Source organism: Tinamus guttatus, unplaced genomic scaffold, assembly GCF_059628265.1.
Source record: "Tinamus guttatus ecotype Peru unplaced genomic scaffold, ASM5962826v1 Tinamus_guttatus_pri_ptg000356l, whole genome shotgun sequence".
NCBI classification, from domain to species: domain Eukaryota; kingdom Metazoa; phylum Chordata; class Aves; order Tinamiformes; family Tinamidae; genus Tinamus; species Tinamus guttatus.
In genome coordinates this window covers 2,775,391-2,792,605 of record NW_028288890.1, presented here as the reverse complement: position 1 = coordinate 2,792,605, position 17,215 = coordinate 2,775,391, and the positions used below count along the sequence as shown (strand labels likewise).

The 17,215-nt window shown below is 49.8% G+C and overlaps 1 protein-coding gene across 1 annotated transcript in view; it reads left to right on the top strand.

Moving 5' to 3' along the window:
- Window positions 1-17,215, top strand: part of GTF2IRD1 (GTF2I repeat domain containing 1) — a 45,036-nt gene that overhangs the window by 8,194 nt on the left and 19,627 nt on the right. Inside the window, exons 4-14 of the mRNA XM_010219821.2 lie at window positions 2,536-2,719; window positions 4,065-4,375; window positions 5,042-5,131; window positions 5,680-5,763; window positions 6,229-6,412; window positions 8,131-8,156; window positions 9,683-9,806; window positions 12,968-13,005; window positions 14,150-14,230; window positions 15,675-15,764; window positions 16,159-16,218. Coding sequence (XP_010218123.2) covers window positions 2,536-2,719; window positions 4,065-4,375; window positions 5,042-5,131; window positions 5,680-5,763; window positions 6,229-6,412; window positions 8,131-8,156; window positions 9,683-9,806; window positions 12,968-13,005; window positions 14,150-14,230; window positions 15,675-15,764; window positions 16,159-16,218 — 1,272 coding nt within the window. The remainder of the gene's footprint in view (window positions 1-2,535; window positions 2,720-4,064; window positions 4,376-5,041; window positions 5,132-5,679; window positions 5,764-6,228; window positions 6,413-8,130; window positions 8,157-9,682; window positions 9,807-12,967; window positions 13,006-14,149; window positions 14,231-15,674; window positions 15,765-16,158; window positions 16,219-17,215) is intronic.

Genomic DNA, 17,215 nt, shown 5'->3' with positions numbered 1-17,215 from the left:
TGGATGGAGGTCCCCAGTGAAGCAGCCAATTCCAGCAGGGATGTCCCAGGCTCACCATGGTGCCTTGCTTCGTGCTGCTGGGTATTACTGCTGATGATGGGATCAGGCACTTCTTAGGTGCAGGACATGGCAGAGGGAAGTTGGAGGCCCCCAGGCTGGTGGTGAGGGCCTTGGCAGTGCCACGGGAAGATGCAGGTCCGCATCTGGCCTTGGTGCTTTCCTGCTAAGTTGAAAGGAGGAGCTGTTTCCGTGATTGCTGAGGCTTTCTATGGTGCAAACTACTGGGCAGAAGCTTTGGCAGGTGGATCCTCCCTTGGCCAGAGGAGGACTTGGCCTACGTAATGCTAACTTGAAGGGGTTTAGGTGTTGAGCAATAGCGTCTTCCCGGGAATTTATGGGAGAAAGTGGCTTTGCTGAGAAGCAAGGGGCAGGCTTGTAGGCCCTGCGGCACGTTCCCCATTTTAGGCAGTGAGAAGCCCGTGCCGTGGTCGACTCCAGAGAATCGACACCAAAGATAGGAGGTTCCTCAGGGTGATTCTGTTTCCAGTACCGATACGGCTCTTGAAAATTAGCAGTTATCTTTCTTCTGCTTTCTTTCTCTTCTTTATCCTTTCAGTTGCCTCCCATCAACAGGGATTGGAAACAAATCTTAGAAAATGCGCAGCCCAAAAGATCACATATTCCCTCCAGAGCCCGGTAATCTCCATGCCACTGGAATGACTGATTACCGCCGAGTTCTATTAACAGGCATTAATGATTATTATTGTCTCTCCTTAGCTAAACCATGAGCCTCCGCATGGCAACGCGAGGCTGGTTGAAGGTCACTTTGACAGTAACGCATTCCCCATAAAAATATATTCAGGGAGTTGATGAGCGTTGGATGGATAAGGAGACGCTGTGGGCATTGCCCGTGGCTTCCCCAGGTGCCAGCAAGGCCAAGGGGGGTGACGGTGGGAAGTGAAAACCCGCTCAAGTCGCTGCATTGAGGCAAGGAATCAATTAGCATCTTGCAAGCTTTTGGAAAATGTTCTTGCACTGTTGTGGTTCAAAGGTTTGTTTTGAAACTTCTGTTATTGGCTTAATTAAAACATTATCCATCCCAGCTATAAGGAACCTTGATGGCTCATGCAAGTCTCGCATCATTAGTTACTGTGTGTTGCTTCAAAGAACACGTTGAAGAAATCACTTTTAATAAGGACTTACTGACAGTGCCACAAGATTTCAAGGATTTCTCTAAGATCTTCTGCAGGTTATTTTAAAAAAAGAAAAGGTAAAAATGAAATGAAAGAAAAAAATTGTTAAAGAAAATCAGCAGTATAAAATGCCACAGCTATTGTGAGGTCCCATATTCTCTTCTGTGTGACTATAGTGCATGGATTGAGATCCCCAAAACACTGGAGATAAAGGAGTGGAAACCTTGCCATGTAGCCAGATGTTCTGCAGCTGGATGTTGATTTGCCAGACAGGTCACATTCATGCACGGCTATTTCTTCTCTTCTGCTTCATGCTTTGTGCACTGGATTTATTGGTTGCAGTGGTTTGGGTTGGTTTCCAAAGTAGTTTTTTTCTAAGGGAGAGTGGTTCAGGGGTTTCGGCTCTTCTCGAAAGATTTGAGGGGCCCGTTTTCCAGGAAGTGTCTTGTCTGGAAATAAGGCTCCCTTCTGCATGCCAGGTTTGGGCACCCAGCCTTTAGTTGTTTAGAAAAACCTCTGTGAAGCTGTGACGCGCTTGGAAACGGTCGTTTTTCACTGATGGGGGAAGTGGAAGCAGCTTGTTCCCCGTTCCTTAGGGTGATTTTGCTGTGAAAGGTCCAAAGATGCATGTGCTTTTCTTGTGTTGCTGAGCCAGTGCTGTGTGTTCAGGGCTCTCGTATGAGGGTGAACTGAGTGTCCATCTGCCAAGGAGATACGGTGAGATTTCTTGACCACTGAAGGTCTTTTGCGTTCAAATGTATCGATGCTCACGACACTTTTAACGTGTCAAATGGAAGGAAATTCAGGTATTTTTCTCACTTTAAAAAGTGCATCAAGACTCCGTAGAAGCAATAAGAATGAAAGTACTTTCTTCTGGGAAGTAACATAAGAAAATACAAAAGTAAGATCCCCAGAATGTTTCAGTAAACACAAGATCAAAATCAGTGCAAACCCTTCATCCTCCCTCTGTTAGATCTCAGCTCCCACCAGGGTTGGCACGAACCAGCATCGCCGCGAGGGGCTGGGGCTGTGCCAAGGGGCCTGGCTAAGGATTTTATGGTGAAACGCAGGGCCTTCTGCTTATTGGATTTGCTGAGATTTTTATTAATTAATGTTTATAAAATGCTCACAGATCCTTAAATGCTAAGTGCTGACTTAGGAAATGATCTCGTTCTAATAACATTCTCATCGGAGGGAACAGTTGTGACGTGCTGCCGCTGGTGCTGTCACATTTCTTCGCTGTCACATCTACTCCTCCAGCCCTGTCGGCTGCAGGACGTTGCAAACTTTGTCTGGAAAAGCCAGTGATTTTACACAGTTTGTCCTTGTGCCTGTCCCCCAGGTGAAGCCATCGGGAAGAGCAGTGTGGTGCCCTTGCCATATGAGAGATTCCTGAAAGAGCCAGGATTGCTGGCAGTCGCTGGCTTGCCCGAGGGGATCAGCTTCAAGAAGCCCATGGAGTACGACGTGAAATCCCTAATGGCCATTTTAGAGCACAGCCACAGTATCCGGTTCAGGCTAAAAAGGTAACTTCAGGAGCACCCTGAGGGGATGGAGGGCATGGAAGCACTCGAATGTCAGTCCAGGTCTGCAGCAAAGCTACCACGGCACACGTGGCATTTTGGCTTCTTGCCTCCTGTTTGCCTCCCCATTGGAGACCTCCAACTCCTGCCGTGTAGGTCCAGCCTTGCAAAATCCAGTCTTGCAGAGAGATTTATCAGTGTTTAGTGGACTCCAGATCATTTCTATAAAGTGAAAATGGAAAGGATACCTTCTAAATGTGCAAGGTTAACCACATCACTTCTTGCATCTCCACCAAAAACTCATCCATGTTAAGCTAAGTGCTTTCTCATCACCAGAGAGATTTCCAATGTAAATGCCTTAAACCTATTTCTAGGCTGAAATGAATATTTTACACCAGATGACAGGGAAAGGTTGGGATAATGGAGGGGGATGAACTCTCCAGGCTATTTGGAACGTGTTTTCACAAGGAGCTGTCAGATTCAGATTCCCATTCTCCTGAAGTTTGCCTGTCTTCAGGCACCTTGGTTCAATTCAGAGAAATGCTGAGCACCAGCAAATACTCACTTTGAAGGCTCAGCACTTCTGAAAAAATCAGGCGGAGATGGCTAAAAGTAGGACAAACACGGCTTGAGCTATTTTTGAAATGATGGCTGCATGTCTCATGTAAAGCATGCGTGTCCTTGGTATGAAATTCACCCATGGTTGAGGTCCTTGTTGATCTTGTCAGGAGTTCTCAGAGCTGAAAATGTCCATAATGTCGATGGATAAGGTCCCACTGATAGTTTTACTCCTTAAATGCCCCAAGTTACAGAGCTAGACTGGTTTGCCTCAGCTAATAACCCTTCTGAATTGTCGTGAGACCTACCTGCCCTAGGAGAAAATGGTGCAGAGGGCTGTAGGAGACGTTGGAAGAAGTCAGATGGCAGCTGTAGTTTTAGAAACAAAATGCAAAAAAGTGTGTGAACTTTCCACCCTCCTGGACATGACTCCTGGACTCTTCCCTCTTCCAATCTGTGCTTGTCTGGCTTATTTGTCCTGCTCGTGTCTACCGAAATGTTGGCCCAAGAAGGCTGACAGTGTGAGCAGTTTTGATTCCACCCAGCTTGTGCCTGAAACTGGTGCCTCCAGGTTTCTAGCCAGATCTTTCACCCTGTTTCGAGGAGCTTCCTGCTTCCAACTTGCAGGGCATCCTGGTGGCAAGCAAAGCTCGTCCTGTCTGTGGCAGGAGCTGGGCAGGACAGCAGCTCTCGCGCGCGTGGGTCGCAGCGTGTACTGCCGGAGCCGGTTGCAGTGTGTGGACCTGAAGGAACCTGTGTTTTCCTCTTCTCTTCTTTCTCTCCCCTTCAGGCCAGCGGATGAGCCCAGCAGAGAGCCGAACCCTAGTGTAGAGTTGAATTGTACCTCCCTAGCGTCCAAGGGCGGCTGGGAGCCCAGTGCAAATAACCAGATCGCTAAATCCACCAGCCAAGACACTCCGTCCGCTGTAGCCATGACCAATTTCTTATACGGTGTCTCGCTGCCTACGCAGATTGCCATGGACCTAAAGCAAGAGGTGTCCTCCGGCGTGCACGGGGTGAATGCAGCCAGCGAGGTGCTGATGGCCAGGCCCTCAGGAGACCTGAAGGTGCCTTCCTCACAGGAGTACAGCGACTGCTGTGGTAATAGCCTCAAGTTTGCTCTCGGAGGAGGGCCTGGTGCAAAGGCCACCAAAGCTGAAAAGGCAGAGACCCCCGTGTTTGGGTGGTCCCAAACTGTCTTGCTGTAGCATCCAGGTGCATCCCAGGCTGCTGTGGCGGGAGCAGCTCCCACTGCTCTGAGGGTGCAGCCTGGCTACCCCGACCCCAAAGAGCGATTTCCAGCTCGCCCTGGTCTGTGAGGACAAGGTGATGGAGTATGGGTCATTCCCAGCTCTCCGGGGCTGCGGGAGGTTGGTCTTTGCCCTTGACACGGCCATATGCTCCCCTGGGGGTGAACAGAGCCCCAAGACACAGCCTCAGGCTGCTTCCTCTGAAGGTCTTCAGCTGTCCCTGGCAGCATTCGAGGTCCTCATGGAAGGCACACGGGTGCCTCTCTTCAAAGTGATGGGGGCTGCCCTGTGAGGAGGGTTATGGAGTTTGGGGGCACATGGTGAGGTTGGTGGGACTCCCGGGCTTGATGTTGCTCTTAGATGATGAGGGATGCTGTCCTGCATCCAGCTTGCACGTCACCAGCAGTCGGTGATGCCCTTGGGTGTCCCCGGGGGATCCCCGAACACCTCTTGCCCTGTGCACCTGCCTCGATTTGCCTCTTATCATCCCTTTGGCCTTGTCTCTCCTTGTGTCCAGGACAGAAAGCAGCGGGTGCTGGGGGCCCGCTCATCCAGAACGTGCACTCCTCCAAGCGCATCCTCTTCTCCATTGTCCATGACAAGACAGGTACGTGCACCACGGGCACTGGGGTGTGAGTAGGGGCTGGGACAAGTGTCACAACGGGGAATTTCCCTTTCCGTTGAGTCTGGACCTTGGTCAGCAGGACCAAGGTGCCCAGAGGATGACAAGCAGCTTCCCACGAGGAAGAGGAGGCTGCACCCGAGGAACGCACGGGCCTCAAACGCTGACGTGTTCACAGCAAAACCCTCAGGATAAAACGGGGGTGGGAAAGTTGAGAAAGAGAAGGCACCAAAAAGCTGCTTTGTGAAATTGCTGTGCGCTTCAAGGGTGCTTTGCAGCCAGAGCTTGTCCTCCCCTGAAGGATCTTTTGGGGTTGAAATCTTCTACGGGGTCATTTCTCATGTGGCTGCAGGGGAGGTTGTGGGGAAGCCCGGACCCTATCTGCTGGGCTCACACAGGAAGGAAGGGGGAAATGATTATTTTTAAAGCAGCGAAGCCTGGTTCCTGCTTCTCAGCACCTCGCAAGAGAAGAGTGCATCTGCTGCCTGTGAACCATATGGAAGTTCCTTATTTCTTTTATTTTGTTTTGATAGATAAGTGGGACAGTTTTATAAAAGAAACTGAAGATATCAACACCCTTAGGGAGTGCGTGCAAATTCTGTTTAACAGCAGATATGGTGAGTAGGAGTTAATATCCCATTATGCATCTGCAGTGCTTGTGGTTTGCATATCATTATATAGCAATCATTTTTGTTCCCTAACACAGCAGCAGAAGCCATATGCTACAACTCCCTTTGCTTTTTAACACCCGTAACCCGGCAGCTCCTGATCCCTGCCTTGCTTCTTGAGGTTATGTCAATATTTCCCTCTGGCATCCCCCATGTTAAGGAATTTACACCGTGGCTGCGCCATGGCCTGGGTTGCAAAGGCGGCCCAGGGGGGTCAGCGTGCCCGAGTCCCACAGGCGAGGGGAGCCTTTGCTGCTGCCGTTTTATATTTATGAGGTGGGAAACCAGGAGATTGCAGTGATCCCAGCTGCTGCTTTTCACCTGGAAAAGCAGGTACATGGGGGAAGCGTGCTGGGACAGGGCCACCTGGCCGGAGCGGATCGCTTAAGCTAACGCCGCGCGCTCTCCTTCCAGCCGAAGCCTTGGGCCTAGACCACATGGTTCCCGTGCCCTACCGGAAGATCGCCTGCGACCCGGAGGCCGTGGAAATCATCGGCATCCCTGACAAAATCCCCTTCAAAAGACCTTGCACTTACGGTGTCCCCAAGCTCAAGCGGATCCTGGAGGAGAGGCACAACATCCATTTTGTCATCAAAAGGTACGTGGTGAGCCGGGCGCGCTCCCCTCTGCATTAGCGTCATCTGTCACCAGTAATCTCTTCTGAATGTAGTCTCCAGGCGTGAGCTGGTGATATATTCAGCTTTAATGTCATAATTACAGCGCATTTGGCTCACGGTGTCTGGTTCTTCCCCTCTGCTCAGCTGTCAGTACTGCCTTAGTCAGTTCGCTGCTCAGGCGCCCAGGGAACGGCTGCTCTGAGATGGATCCATGTCCTCGGCTCCGGGTGGGAATTTACCACACCTTGGCGGTGGCTGGGGAATGTAAACAAAAGTTGGGGTTTTTTCACCCAAAACTTGTGCTATCCTTCTTTCCGAGAATGGGTTAAATGGATGTTGTGCAGTCATAAGAAGGGTACTATTTTTATTTTGTCCAAACCTTTGTTTTTCCATCTCTTTCCCTTTTTCTTAATGATGCAACTGAGCCACACAGCTGTCAGGAGCCCTGCGAGCACAGTCACTGCAGCAATGACGTGGTGACAAGACTGGGCAGACAGTGATTTTACCTCCCTGAGCATTTTGGGTGGCCACGGGACACTTTGACTGCAGTCGAAGTCCAGCTGAAATCCCCTCAACCTCGGGCTTTTGTGGGGTATTTTCCCCCATTTTGGATATTTTTCATTATCTAAGCACAGCATGTTATGTCCTAGTGTCTACTTTTGTCCTGGCATAGGGAGAGGTGGGAGTTTTCCTGGTTATGTGCACAGCGTGCAATCCCTCCTTCCTCTTCCATCGAAGAGACTCATTTCATAGTGTATTTAACAGGTCCCTCTCACCTGTACTGAAGTTGTGCTATTCCTATGTTGGAGGTGTGCAGCTAAGTACAGACAGAACAAGGCGAGGATTCTTGAAGGCACTAAAATCACTGCAATCAATAAGAATTAGGCATTGTAAAAGCAAAGAGGTCTTTAAATGTCTGGAAGATTTGGCTCACAGAAGGATCACTGTGTCGCACGAGGCTGGCCCATGCGGAGGACGGGCCAGGAAGATTTCACTGCACGAGTGGTGCCAGCCCTGCTTGTAGAATTTGTGATTTAATTTTGCAGCTCAGATGGGTGCCCATGTGTCCCAAACTGCTGTTGTCCCCTGGCCTGCCCAAAACTTTAGAAGCTGCATTTTAAAGCTCTGAGGGGCTGCGATTTGAGATGGAAAAAACAAAACATTTCATTGCAGAAATCTTGTAATTTTTAAGGGACCTGTGTCCTCAGCTGGGATCCGACTGCTTCCTGCTTCCACTGCCAGTTCCTATCCGAGCATGCTTTGCTCTCCTGAGTGCTTCTGTGCAGGAATTTTCGGGTGGCTCTGAAATAACCACCTGCAGGACACAGTTTGGTGTCTAAAATAGCCGCCTTTTCCCAAGATGGAAAGAGTGCAAATATTTCTGCTTCGCTCCAATGGAAGTTGGTGAATGGTCTCCAGTGAGGAAAAACCCAATAACAGATACTTTAGTTTCCTTTTTGGTAAAGCCAGCCTCATTTAATAAGTTAATTAAACGAAGAGAATGACTTATAAGTAGATGTAAAGGTACTTTAGTTGAAAAGCACATGCTGTAAGATCGCTTGGTTGCACAACAAGCTGGAGATTGTTATTTTTTAAATGGAATGAGTAAAATAACACTATTTTGACTTGGTTTAACACTAAATTAAAATGAAGTCATTAGAAGCACCTATTTCTTTCCTTTTTTTTTCTTTCCTCCTAGGATGTTTGACGAAAGAATCTTTACAGGTACGTTCTTAACGTTGCTTGATTTCTTGCCTGCAAATTGACAGATTGTAGGCTGCAATAATGCTGCCTGTAAATAGCAAAAGTGCAGGATGTAGGTAAAGATATTCGGGGAGGAAAAGCCTCCTCTGTGCATCACGCCCAGGCACAGCAAGATTTGCTTTTGCCCAGGATCCATGCAAGCCCTCTGCACTGCTCAAATAGCATTTCAGAGATTTAAGTGAGAAATATATGGTGCATGAGACTGGGCTTTCACTCTGTGCCAGGGCGAATTTCATCTACAGGAGGCACATGACACATTTCTATGCTTTCATGGGAAAGAAAAATCACTGCTTGGTTCCTCACTGGTAAACTAGTCTTTTGTTTTTTTGGCTAGAAAGTGCCAACATTATCCAGCTACTAACTGCTTTTAAAATGAAAGAACAAGAATCAATGTTATCAGGGACAAAATCCTGGGGAGTTTCTTCTGCCTTTTTATTTTCTCTCCGCACACACATTTAATCCTCTGGTTTTAAAGCCATTTGAAATGGTTTGTAGCAAATAAAATAAGACGGATAGTGGGAAGCCTTGATCCCACCATTTGGGCACGGAGGTGAGCTCGCTGCCGCCGTCCCTATCCGCATTCCCCTCCGAGAAGCGATGGAAAAAGGTGCTCCATTCAGCTGTGAGTGTGGCCGAGACATCCCCACAGGCCCCGTGCAGGCTAAAAACTCCATTTTGCTGATGGGAATCAGCAGATCCGCTGCTGCCGGAGCGGCTGCTGAGTCAGGAGGTGCCGTTCCTGCACGGATGCTGTTTCTGCGCAGCGGAGTTGCAGCGGGGCCAGCGTCTCGAGCGGCTCGTGGCAGCTTTGCTCACCCTTTAATTAACGTCGCTGCCGCTGCCGGGGAGCCTATTTTTGCTGCTCCCCTGGGTGGCTGCTCGGGATGGGCCTCGGTGCTGCAAAGAGAGGATTTGGGTCGGTCAGAAGCACAAATTAAAAGGAGCCTTAAGACTTGGTGTTGCCACAGGGGCTATTGCCAGAGCCCTGCCCGTCCCCGTGGGACAGAGACAGAAGGTTCCGCATTCCCGTGGGCAGGATCTTCCCAGGGATGGGGCTGTCCAAAGGGGCTTTAAGGCTGGTGAAGGGCTGGGTCCAGGTGCTCAAGAGGACATCTATGCACCTAGGCAGCCTTGTTTCCTTCCCTCCTCCTCCTCCAAGCAGCCATCCCTCATCTTCCCTGCCTGATTTTCATTTCCTATCCAGTTCTCAAATTGCCCTTTCCATCCCTAAGGGCATTGCCGAGGTTTCATTACGGCCTTTCAGCTTGCTGAGCGCCAGGGAAGGCAAAGTGAGGGTTTTCAGGGTGATTAAATGTTTCCTTCCCCGCTCCTTGCTGACCGGTTGCATCCTTTCCCTTGCTACAGTATGAGGGGTTCCGGTTCCCGGGGCTCTCAGCAGGAGGGCTGGGAATCTCTGTGGGAGTAAGAAGCCGAGTGTCATCAGGGCATTAATCATGGCTTTGCTTTTAATGGCAAACGGCGACCAGGAAGCAAATTCACCAAAGACCCAACGAAGCTGGAGCCTGCGAGCCCGCCGGGTGAGATCTCCCCCGAGCCGCTCCGCGCCGCGGCCGCCCTCGATCTGGCCGGGACGTCACAGGCCAACAGCAGGTACCGGCGCTGCTCGCCCTGCATCCCGGGGCTCCCCTGTGCAGGGTGGGATGTGGGATGCAGGATTGCCCACCAAGAGGGAAAGAGTCCATTTGTTAAAACATTGGAGAGAGTCGGTGTTGTGGCTGCTTGTGAATATGTGTGCTCGGGAGGACTGAAGACTAAGTAGTTGCAGCTGGAGAAGGTTGGAAAGATGCAGCAGCAGAAAGGTGCTGCAGATAACACAGCTGCTGCACATTGCAAAGCAGCTTCGCTTGGGCAAGCAGCAAGTGCAGGGAGGATGGAGCATTTCCCAGCACGGGCGCGTTGGGAATCACTGATTTTGTACAGAAGTGATGGCATGGGGACTGACAAAGACAAGCTGGGCACACTCAGCCACGGAGCGAGCGGAGTTTAAAGCACTGCCCAAGGAGTCGCCCCCAGCCCGTGTCCTCATGCCCTGCTAAACACTCACTATTTGTTTAGAAAGAGCTCGCAGGGAGACTAACAGAGTCCAGCAGGTCAGTGTGGTTTTCACAGGAGCAGTCAGTAGCCCATGAGGTGGGCAGGTCCTTGGAGGTTGTGCTGCCTTCTCGTAGCCCTTGTCCCAGACCCACTGGCTAATACTAGCAATCCTGAACGAGTAGGTTGTGGATTTCTGTGGGTTTAGGAGCACTTAGAGCAGCATGAGCTTTCCCAGGATGTCTGCAGGTGAGATGAAATTCCTGCTTCAGTTCAGACTGTGTTTCCCTGGTAGCTTTTGAGAGTCTGCAGGCTAAATTACTTGAAGGCTGATAATCCTCCAAAGCTGCTCTTGGGCTTCTCAACGTTGGACAGACCAGCACTAATGGGGACACTGGACATGCAAAGACCCCCGGAGCCTGCAAGCCCAAACAGGAGCAGGCAGTGCCAAAAAAGCTGCGGTGACGCTGGGTGCTCTCCTAATGCTCTCCAGATGCTTCGCTGCAAGTCCCAGGTTAAACTTGGGTTCATCCCAAGATAAATGTGCAATGTGGCTGTTTTATAGACACAATTCTGGCAGATAGTGGGGAGCAGTTTAAGAACTTGGCTTCCCCTGCTGTCCTGCCTCCCCTGGTGCTGGAGGCTGTGCCCTCCAAGGAGGGTTAGTGTGATGGAACGTGGGAGAGCTCCTCAGCACCAGGTCTCCCGGCACTGCACGGACACCTTCATCAGCCCATTTGGCCAGGACTGCCAGGTCAAAAACCTCCACAGCTTGGGTAGGGGAGATGTCTTAAATTGCTCCGGGCTTCTCCAGGGCTTGTTTGGCTCCCCTCACCTTGGGTCTTAACTGAAATGAATCCATGACTGATTGAAGTGTGCTTCATGATCTGGGATTTGCTGGGTGCTTTTCAAGTCTGTCTCCCTTGGTGTGGTCCCACATGCACCTACAGTTGTGCTTGCCCACGGTGGGTAAACCCTGAGCACTGGCTTCATCCCCAGGTTAGGACTTCTGCCCCGTAGGAAAGGGGAGGTGTTTGTGGCTCTGAGCGAGTCCCTGAGCCTCCTTTTCTCACCAACAGAGAGAGCAGACAGAGAGGCAGAATATGCAGGAAACCAAGGCAATTTGTGCAAAGCAATAGATGGAAAAGCCGTAGCCGTGTGTCTGGGAGCGTGCCAGCGGTGCCGGGGCTGTTCCCGGCCTGAGATGTGCTGCTGCGAGTGCCGAGGGCAGCAGGAAGCTTGTGGTCCAGGGGCAGCTCTTACTGGTGCTCCCGGGGAATTGCAGAAGGGAATTGCAAAGCGTGACTGTGCTGTGAAACTTGTTCTTTTGCAGGTGTAAGTTAAACCTCCAAATCTATTGATAATGCATATCTGCACCAAAGGAAAACATATCCTGGAAAGATAATCAAATCCCGTTTTGTTCCTCCTTCCTGCAAACGAGGAAACTTCTGTTCCCTGATTGGAATACACCAATTTCCATAGCAGTGGTCCGCCCAGGTCAGAGTCCACTTTTGGAGAAAGGGCAGGACCGAATGCTCAAGGAGAAGTGCTAGATATTGCAGGGGGGTAATCTATTCCTTGGGGACAACCTCCTCCCAGATTTCCAGAGCAAAAGGTTGACTTTGACCCAAAGTGCAAGAGTGGAAACCCTTTCCCATAGCTCCTGCTTTGCACACACGTAGTGTTTGTTAGACCAGAGTTCCTTTTTGCCCATATGAAGGTATGACCTTACAGCATCTTTAGGAAGAAGATTTCGAGAGCTCTTCCTGTTAATTTAACTGTGTCGGTAGTTTGTTCTGCTGTTGAGAGTGGGTTAGAAAACCTCCTGACCAAATGCAGATGTGGAGCCTCTTGGCTGTTTTTGTTTTGCCTTGATGGACCAGCACTGCGGCGACTGCGGCTCCCAGTGCCGTTCCTTGGTCCTTATGTTGCCTGAAGGCCGTAGTGCTTAAGAAAGAGAGAGAGAGAGAGAGAGAGAGAGAGAAAGAGAAAATCAGGGCTGAGCATACAAAGTAATCTTATTTAGATGCTGAATACCTTGTATAAATTTTGAAATGTGCTAAGTTAACTCTAGGCACAAGAATACTGGTTTGGTGCCCAGTATTCAGGGGAGAGGAAAGCTTTGGGTAGAACAAATATTTACCAAATCAATTGACTTTTTTTCCTTTCTCTGTATTTGCTTTAGCTGTATGAGTAACCACATTGTAATGATGTTATGCACTTCTCCCCACCGCAGTGATGGAGCCTTCAAGGTTTCAGGCTGCTGTTAAAACTCCCCTTGCTTTCAGGAGCCTTTTGCTGAGGTTGTATCCATTGGGCTCCAGGGATCTGCTGTGATTAGTATTGGGGAGCAGGCAACAGTTGGAAAATGATGCTGAGACAGGGCCTGGGCGCCTGCAACGTTTTAGATGTGCGGAATGGAGATAGTCCAGTCCTTCTGGGAACTGGAGCATAAATTAACATGTTACAGGAGAAAATCAAGCTCTATTTAAGACATGCCTACCTTGAGAGCAATTGCAAGAGTTGCCTCTGTGGTTTCCATGCTCCTAAAACCATCCCAGCCTAGCTTTCCCAGATGGATGCATTGGGAAGGGGGGCTCAGCTAGCCAAGGCCAACCTCTCTGCTGTGGTTCATCCGGCCGTGCTCCGCATGGACACGATGGATTAAGCTTTGTTTAATTGCTCCCTTACCACGTTTTTTGCCTGCCTTTCCCTTGCAGGGCTGAGAAGTGTAGCATTTCCGAAAGCTGTGAACCAGGTAAGCAAGGAATGACCCCGTTCTGGCTGAGAACAGCAATGCAGAGCAAGGCGCGCGTGTGACACCTCACACACGTGTTTGTCTGTGGGCTGCTGTGCAAGAAGGTCTCATTTAAAAAAAAAAAAAAAAAAAAGGCGCCAACAATACAAATGTAAAGGGTAACAGCAAAGGATAACCTGCCTGCTGATGCAGCAAAATAAATGGGGGCAAAAGTCTGGGAAAACAGGCCAAACCTTGCTCCGTGTTGGGGTGGTCTGCTCGCTTGGTTGTACTAGCAACCACAATAAACTTGTGATGAAGAACCAGAAGCCTAAGTGGCCTTAAACATAACTTGGAAGTGTGACACCAGTTAGATGGTATCACCGGGGGCAGTTTTCAGCATTTTATTCCTGTTTGATAGATATGGAGATAGCGGCTGTTATCATATGACCCTCCGGCTGGGGCCAAAAAAATGCATAAATTGAAAAGAATGAGACAGGGGGCCTAAGCATGTGCTTAAATGTGATGCTCAATGAAGTCTTTAATGTGTGAGCTCCCTCCTACCTAACGGCAGACACATGACTGCGCTGCTGCGCGTCAGCTGAGCTCCCCTGCGCGCCCTGGGAACACTCTGCAAACAAGCTGCAAATGCTCTGGGGGACAAAGTGCCCTGTTTTCCCTTCAGATGAGGTTGTTGCACAGCTGGACTAATTCACCCCAGGGTCTGGGCCGGAGAAATCAGCCCAGGTTAAATACTGGATGGATGTCCAAACAGGTAAAGCCACAGCAAGCCCAGTGATGATGTGGGATTTGGTGCCTTGGTGTGCATTAGTCCCACCCCACGGGGAGGAAATCCACCTTGCAATAAATGACAGTTCACCCTATCCCTACTTTTAATATCCCTTCAACATGTGTCGCCGTCGAGGCCATTCACGGGTGCAAATCCTGACGGGTGTTGCTGGGCTGCGTGGGATCCCACAGCCCTGTGTTGCTTCCTCTGCACTGTGGGGCTGTCACTGTCACTGGGTGGCCCAAGAGCAGCAACCTCTGCCCTGGAACCGGTTGCAGTTGGGAGCCTGGACCACCAGCAGTGACGTTCTCACTGCCCATGTGCTGGGCATTTGTGTCTGAGGTTATCTACCTTTCACTTCCCTTTCCTACTCAGGTACCTCAGGAGAGCTGAGTGGCATCAGGCAGATCAAAATTGAGCCGAATGAATTGGACATCATTCAAATCACTGTTCCAGGTAGGGGTTGTGCTGGTCCAGGTCTGTGGTTTTCCTTGGTGCAGGGGTTTAGAGGGTCTCCAATGCAGGCATGTGATATTTCAATGAAGCCCCCAACTTAGAAAAGCATGAAGAGTTTGTAAGAACAGGTTTAACATTAAGCATAAGCTGAAAATGGATTCCTGTGGGCCAGCTGAGAGACGAGTTCTCTGGAGACCTGACCACCTTTGGGCTGCCATTTCTGGAGTTGCTTCCTGAGCTGTTGCCAGGTGGTGGGACGACAGTAAGGATTTAACGCGTGATTAGTTAGCACTTTGCATTTTCGGTGTGCTTTACAAGCATTAATTAATAATCTCACCAGAATGCAAGTGGGAACATGACTCGGAGCATGCCCGAGTGCCAAGCGATGCTCGGGTAGAAACGATACCCAGCGCGAGCGGAGCCGCACGGGTCTCGACTGCGGCCACGTTGCACCGCTCCATGTTGTGCCGATGTGAGTGTGGTGCTGTCTGGAGAGTTGTGCTGGAATTGCACTGGAATGGACTTAATTACAGTTAATACAGAGCAGGGAGAAGCACCTAGGTATTGGTAGATCAAATGTTTTCATTTTCAACTTGACAGGTAATGGGAGAGAGGAAAGTTAATATGCGTCGAGCTGGCAGGACTTGTAAGGAGGAGGTGTTACCACTTCTCTGGGGCCAGTTAGATTGCACTTGAAGTCCAGAGTCCACTTTTTATTACCTTATGTGAAGATAGATAAAGTTAAATCAGAGTGAGTACAGCTTAGGGCACTGAAGATGATTAATAGAAAAGAGGTGCTCACGTACAAGGAGAAATTGATGAAATTTGGATTATTTATCCTGCAAGAAGGTGATTAAGAATTGATCTGATTGAAGCATTTAAACTAGCTAACGGTTTATTTGAAACGAAATTTAGATATCTCTTTGAGGGCACAGGAGAGCATCCGCCCAGAATTAGGGGATACAGGTTTAAATTAAGAGGGCCTACATATATATGCAAGAGAAATTTAGAGGTGATGGTGTTTTGTGGAGCAAGGCAGCAAATTATCAGGATGGTCTTCCAAGGTGCAGTAGTTAAGTCAAGTAGCATTAACTTTTTAAGCCAGAATTGAGTAGCTGGATGGAATTAAGCCTTTTAAATAATTTTGAACTATTTTTACCCTTTGCCTTCTATGGAATCTAGGAAGAAATTTTGTAGCTTTAGCTTTTTTGTAGGGCGCCTTGCCCCCAGTGTGGGAGTTTGGATGTGTTTTCGGAAGAGATCCTGGTGTTGCCTTGTAGGAAGCGAGCAGATTTGCTAAGCCAAATGCTTGGCTCGTGGAGCAGCGCCTGGTGTCCCGTGTCTGTGAGGCTGCATCCCGAGCTCACACACTCCTTCCTGCTGGATGGTGAGGGCTGATGTCCCCAGCAGCAGAGCCCAAACTGCCTCTGTGCTTTGTCCACAGATCGATCGCCCAGCTTAGATGAAATGCACGACACAACAGCCGCGCACGTGGCTTCCGAGGAGTCGAGCTACATCCTGGAAACAGGAACAGGTAATAAAAAATTAAGGCATCCTGAGATTGTGCAGAAACACTGCATCCATGTGTATATCTGTGAAGAGAGTATTTGTTATAAACAGCAATTTCCGAGGCAGGAGCCCACATGTCATGGTCCCAGTTAAGCCCCATGCTCTGACATCTCTGCATTTGCTGATATTTATCATCTGGAGAGACAGCCAGACTTGAACTGGGAGCACCTGGACCTGAGCTGGGTCTTGACAGGTGCTTGCTGGACACCAGGCCAAAGCTCTTTCCAGAGAATGGCCCGTGCTGTCCAACCTCACATTGTTGGGATTGCCATGGTGGCTCCTTCCAATTCCCTTTGTACTCAGCTCATTCCCATGTTTTCCTGGCTCTGGGCAGTGCCAACCTTCCTCTTCCCTGGCAGGTGCAGAAAAGGGGCCTAGCGAGGATTCACGGCATGAGGAGAAGCAGCTGGAGGGATCGGGTGAGTCTGCGACGAGCCCACGTGTCACCACCTGATAGACCCGCAGGGTTTTAAAAGGAACATATATGTGCTCTGAATGGTGGCTGGAGGCCTTTCTAATGGTTTGCAAAATATTCGGTCCCCTGAAGGTCTTGATAAAAGGGGCACCTCTGTATTCTGGAGTCCTGATGCTCAGCTGGTGTGTTTGTGTCACCTGGTGGCACCTGTAATGAAGCTGGGAGAGGGCCCTGATGCATCTGCACCTTCAGGGCTGGTGCCACATTTGGAGTGCAGGTTAGGTGCCCTGTTCCATCGACATAGATGAGCATAGGATGTTTCCCTGTACCTGTGACTGCTCCTTTCTGTGATGGAGCTGCCCGAAGCGGGATCCAGGCAAGGAGGGTCCAGGCCAGCTCGTATCCCTCCCCTCTGCTCTGTGCAGGATAAACGAGCAATGAAAGGGTGAGCAGCTGTTTACAGCTTGAACGCTACTTCTCAGCTTTGTGCAGATCATCTCCAGCCTTTTCACTCCTAAGTGGGTCGAAGAGTGAAGCCTTCTCACTCTGGAACAGGGTTACGTGGTGAGAGAGAAGAGAGAGTAGAGCAGAATGTGATAAAATTGCAAACTTGGATTGAGGTCGTGTGAATTCTGTAATTGAGCGCTTCCTTCCTCACCACTCCGGGCTTTTGGTGCATCCCTGCAGAGGCCTGCGAATGCCTGCCAGGGACTGTCACCTGCAGGGACTGTCATCCCCAGGGACGTCCCTGGCCCCACAGAGCCCTGCAGCCTGACAGGCCTGAAGAAAATCCTGGGCAAAAGTTACTTGCTGCCCATCACTGGGCAGGCTGCTCTGATCCCATTGTCTCTTCCCAATTATTTTCCATCTGTCTGTTGCCTGTTACTAACCGTCTTAAAATAACACTTTCCTTTTTGGACTCCAAGGTTAACATGTTCTGTGCAGTGTGGCTAACAGCACTGTGCTGGGTGAATAATGATGTCCACCCGTCCATGTCCCTG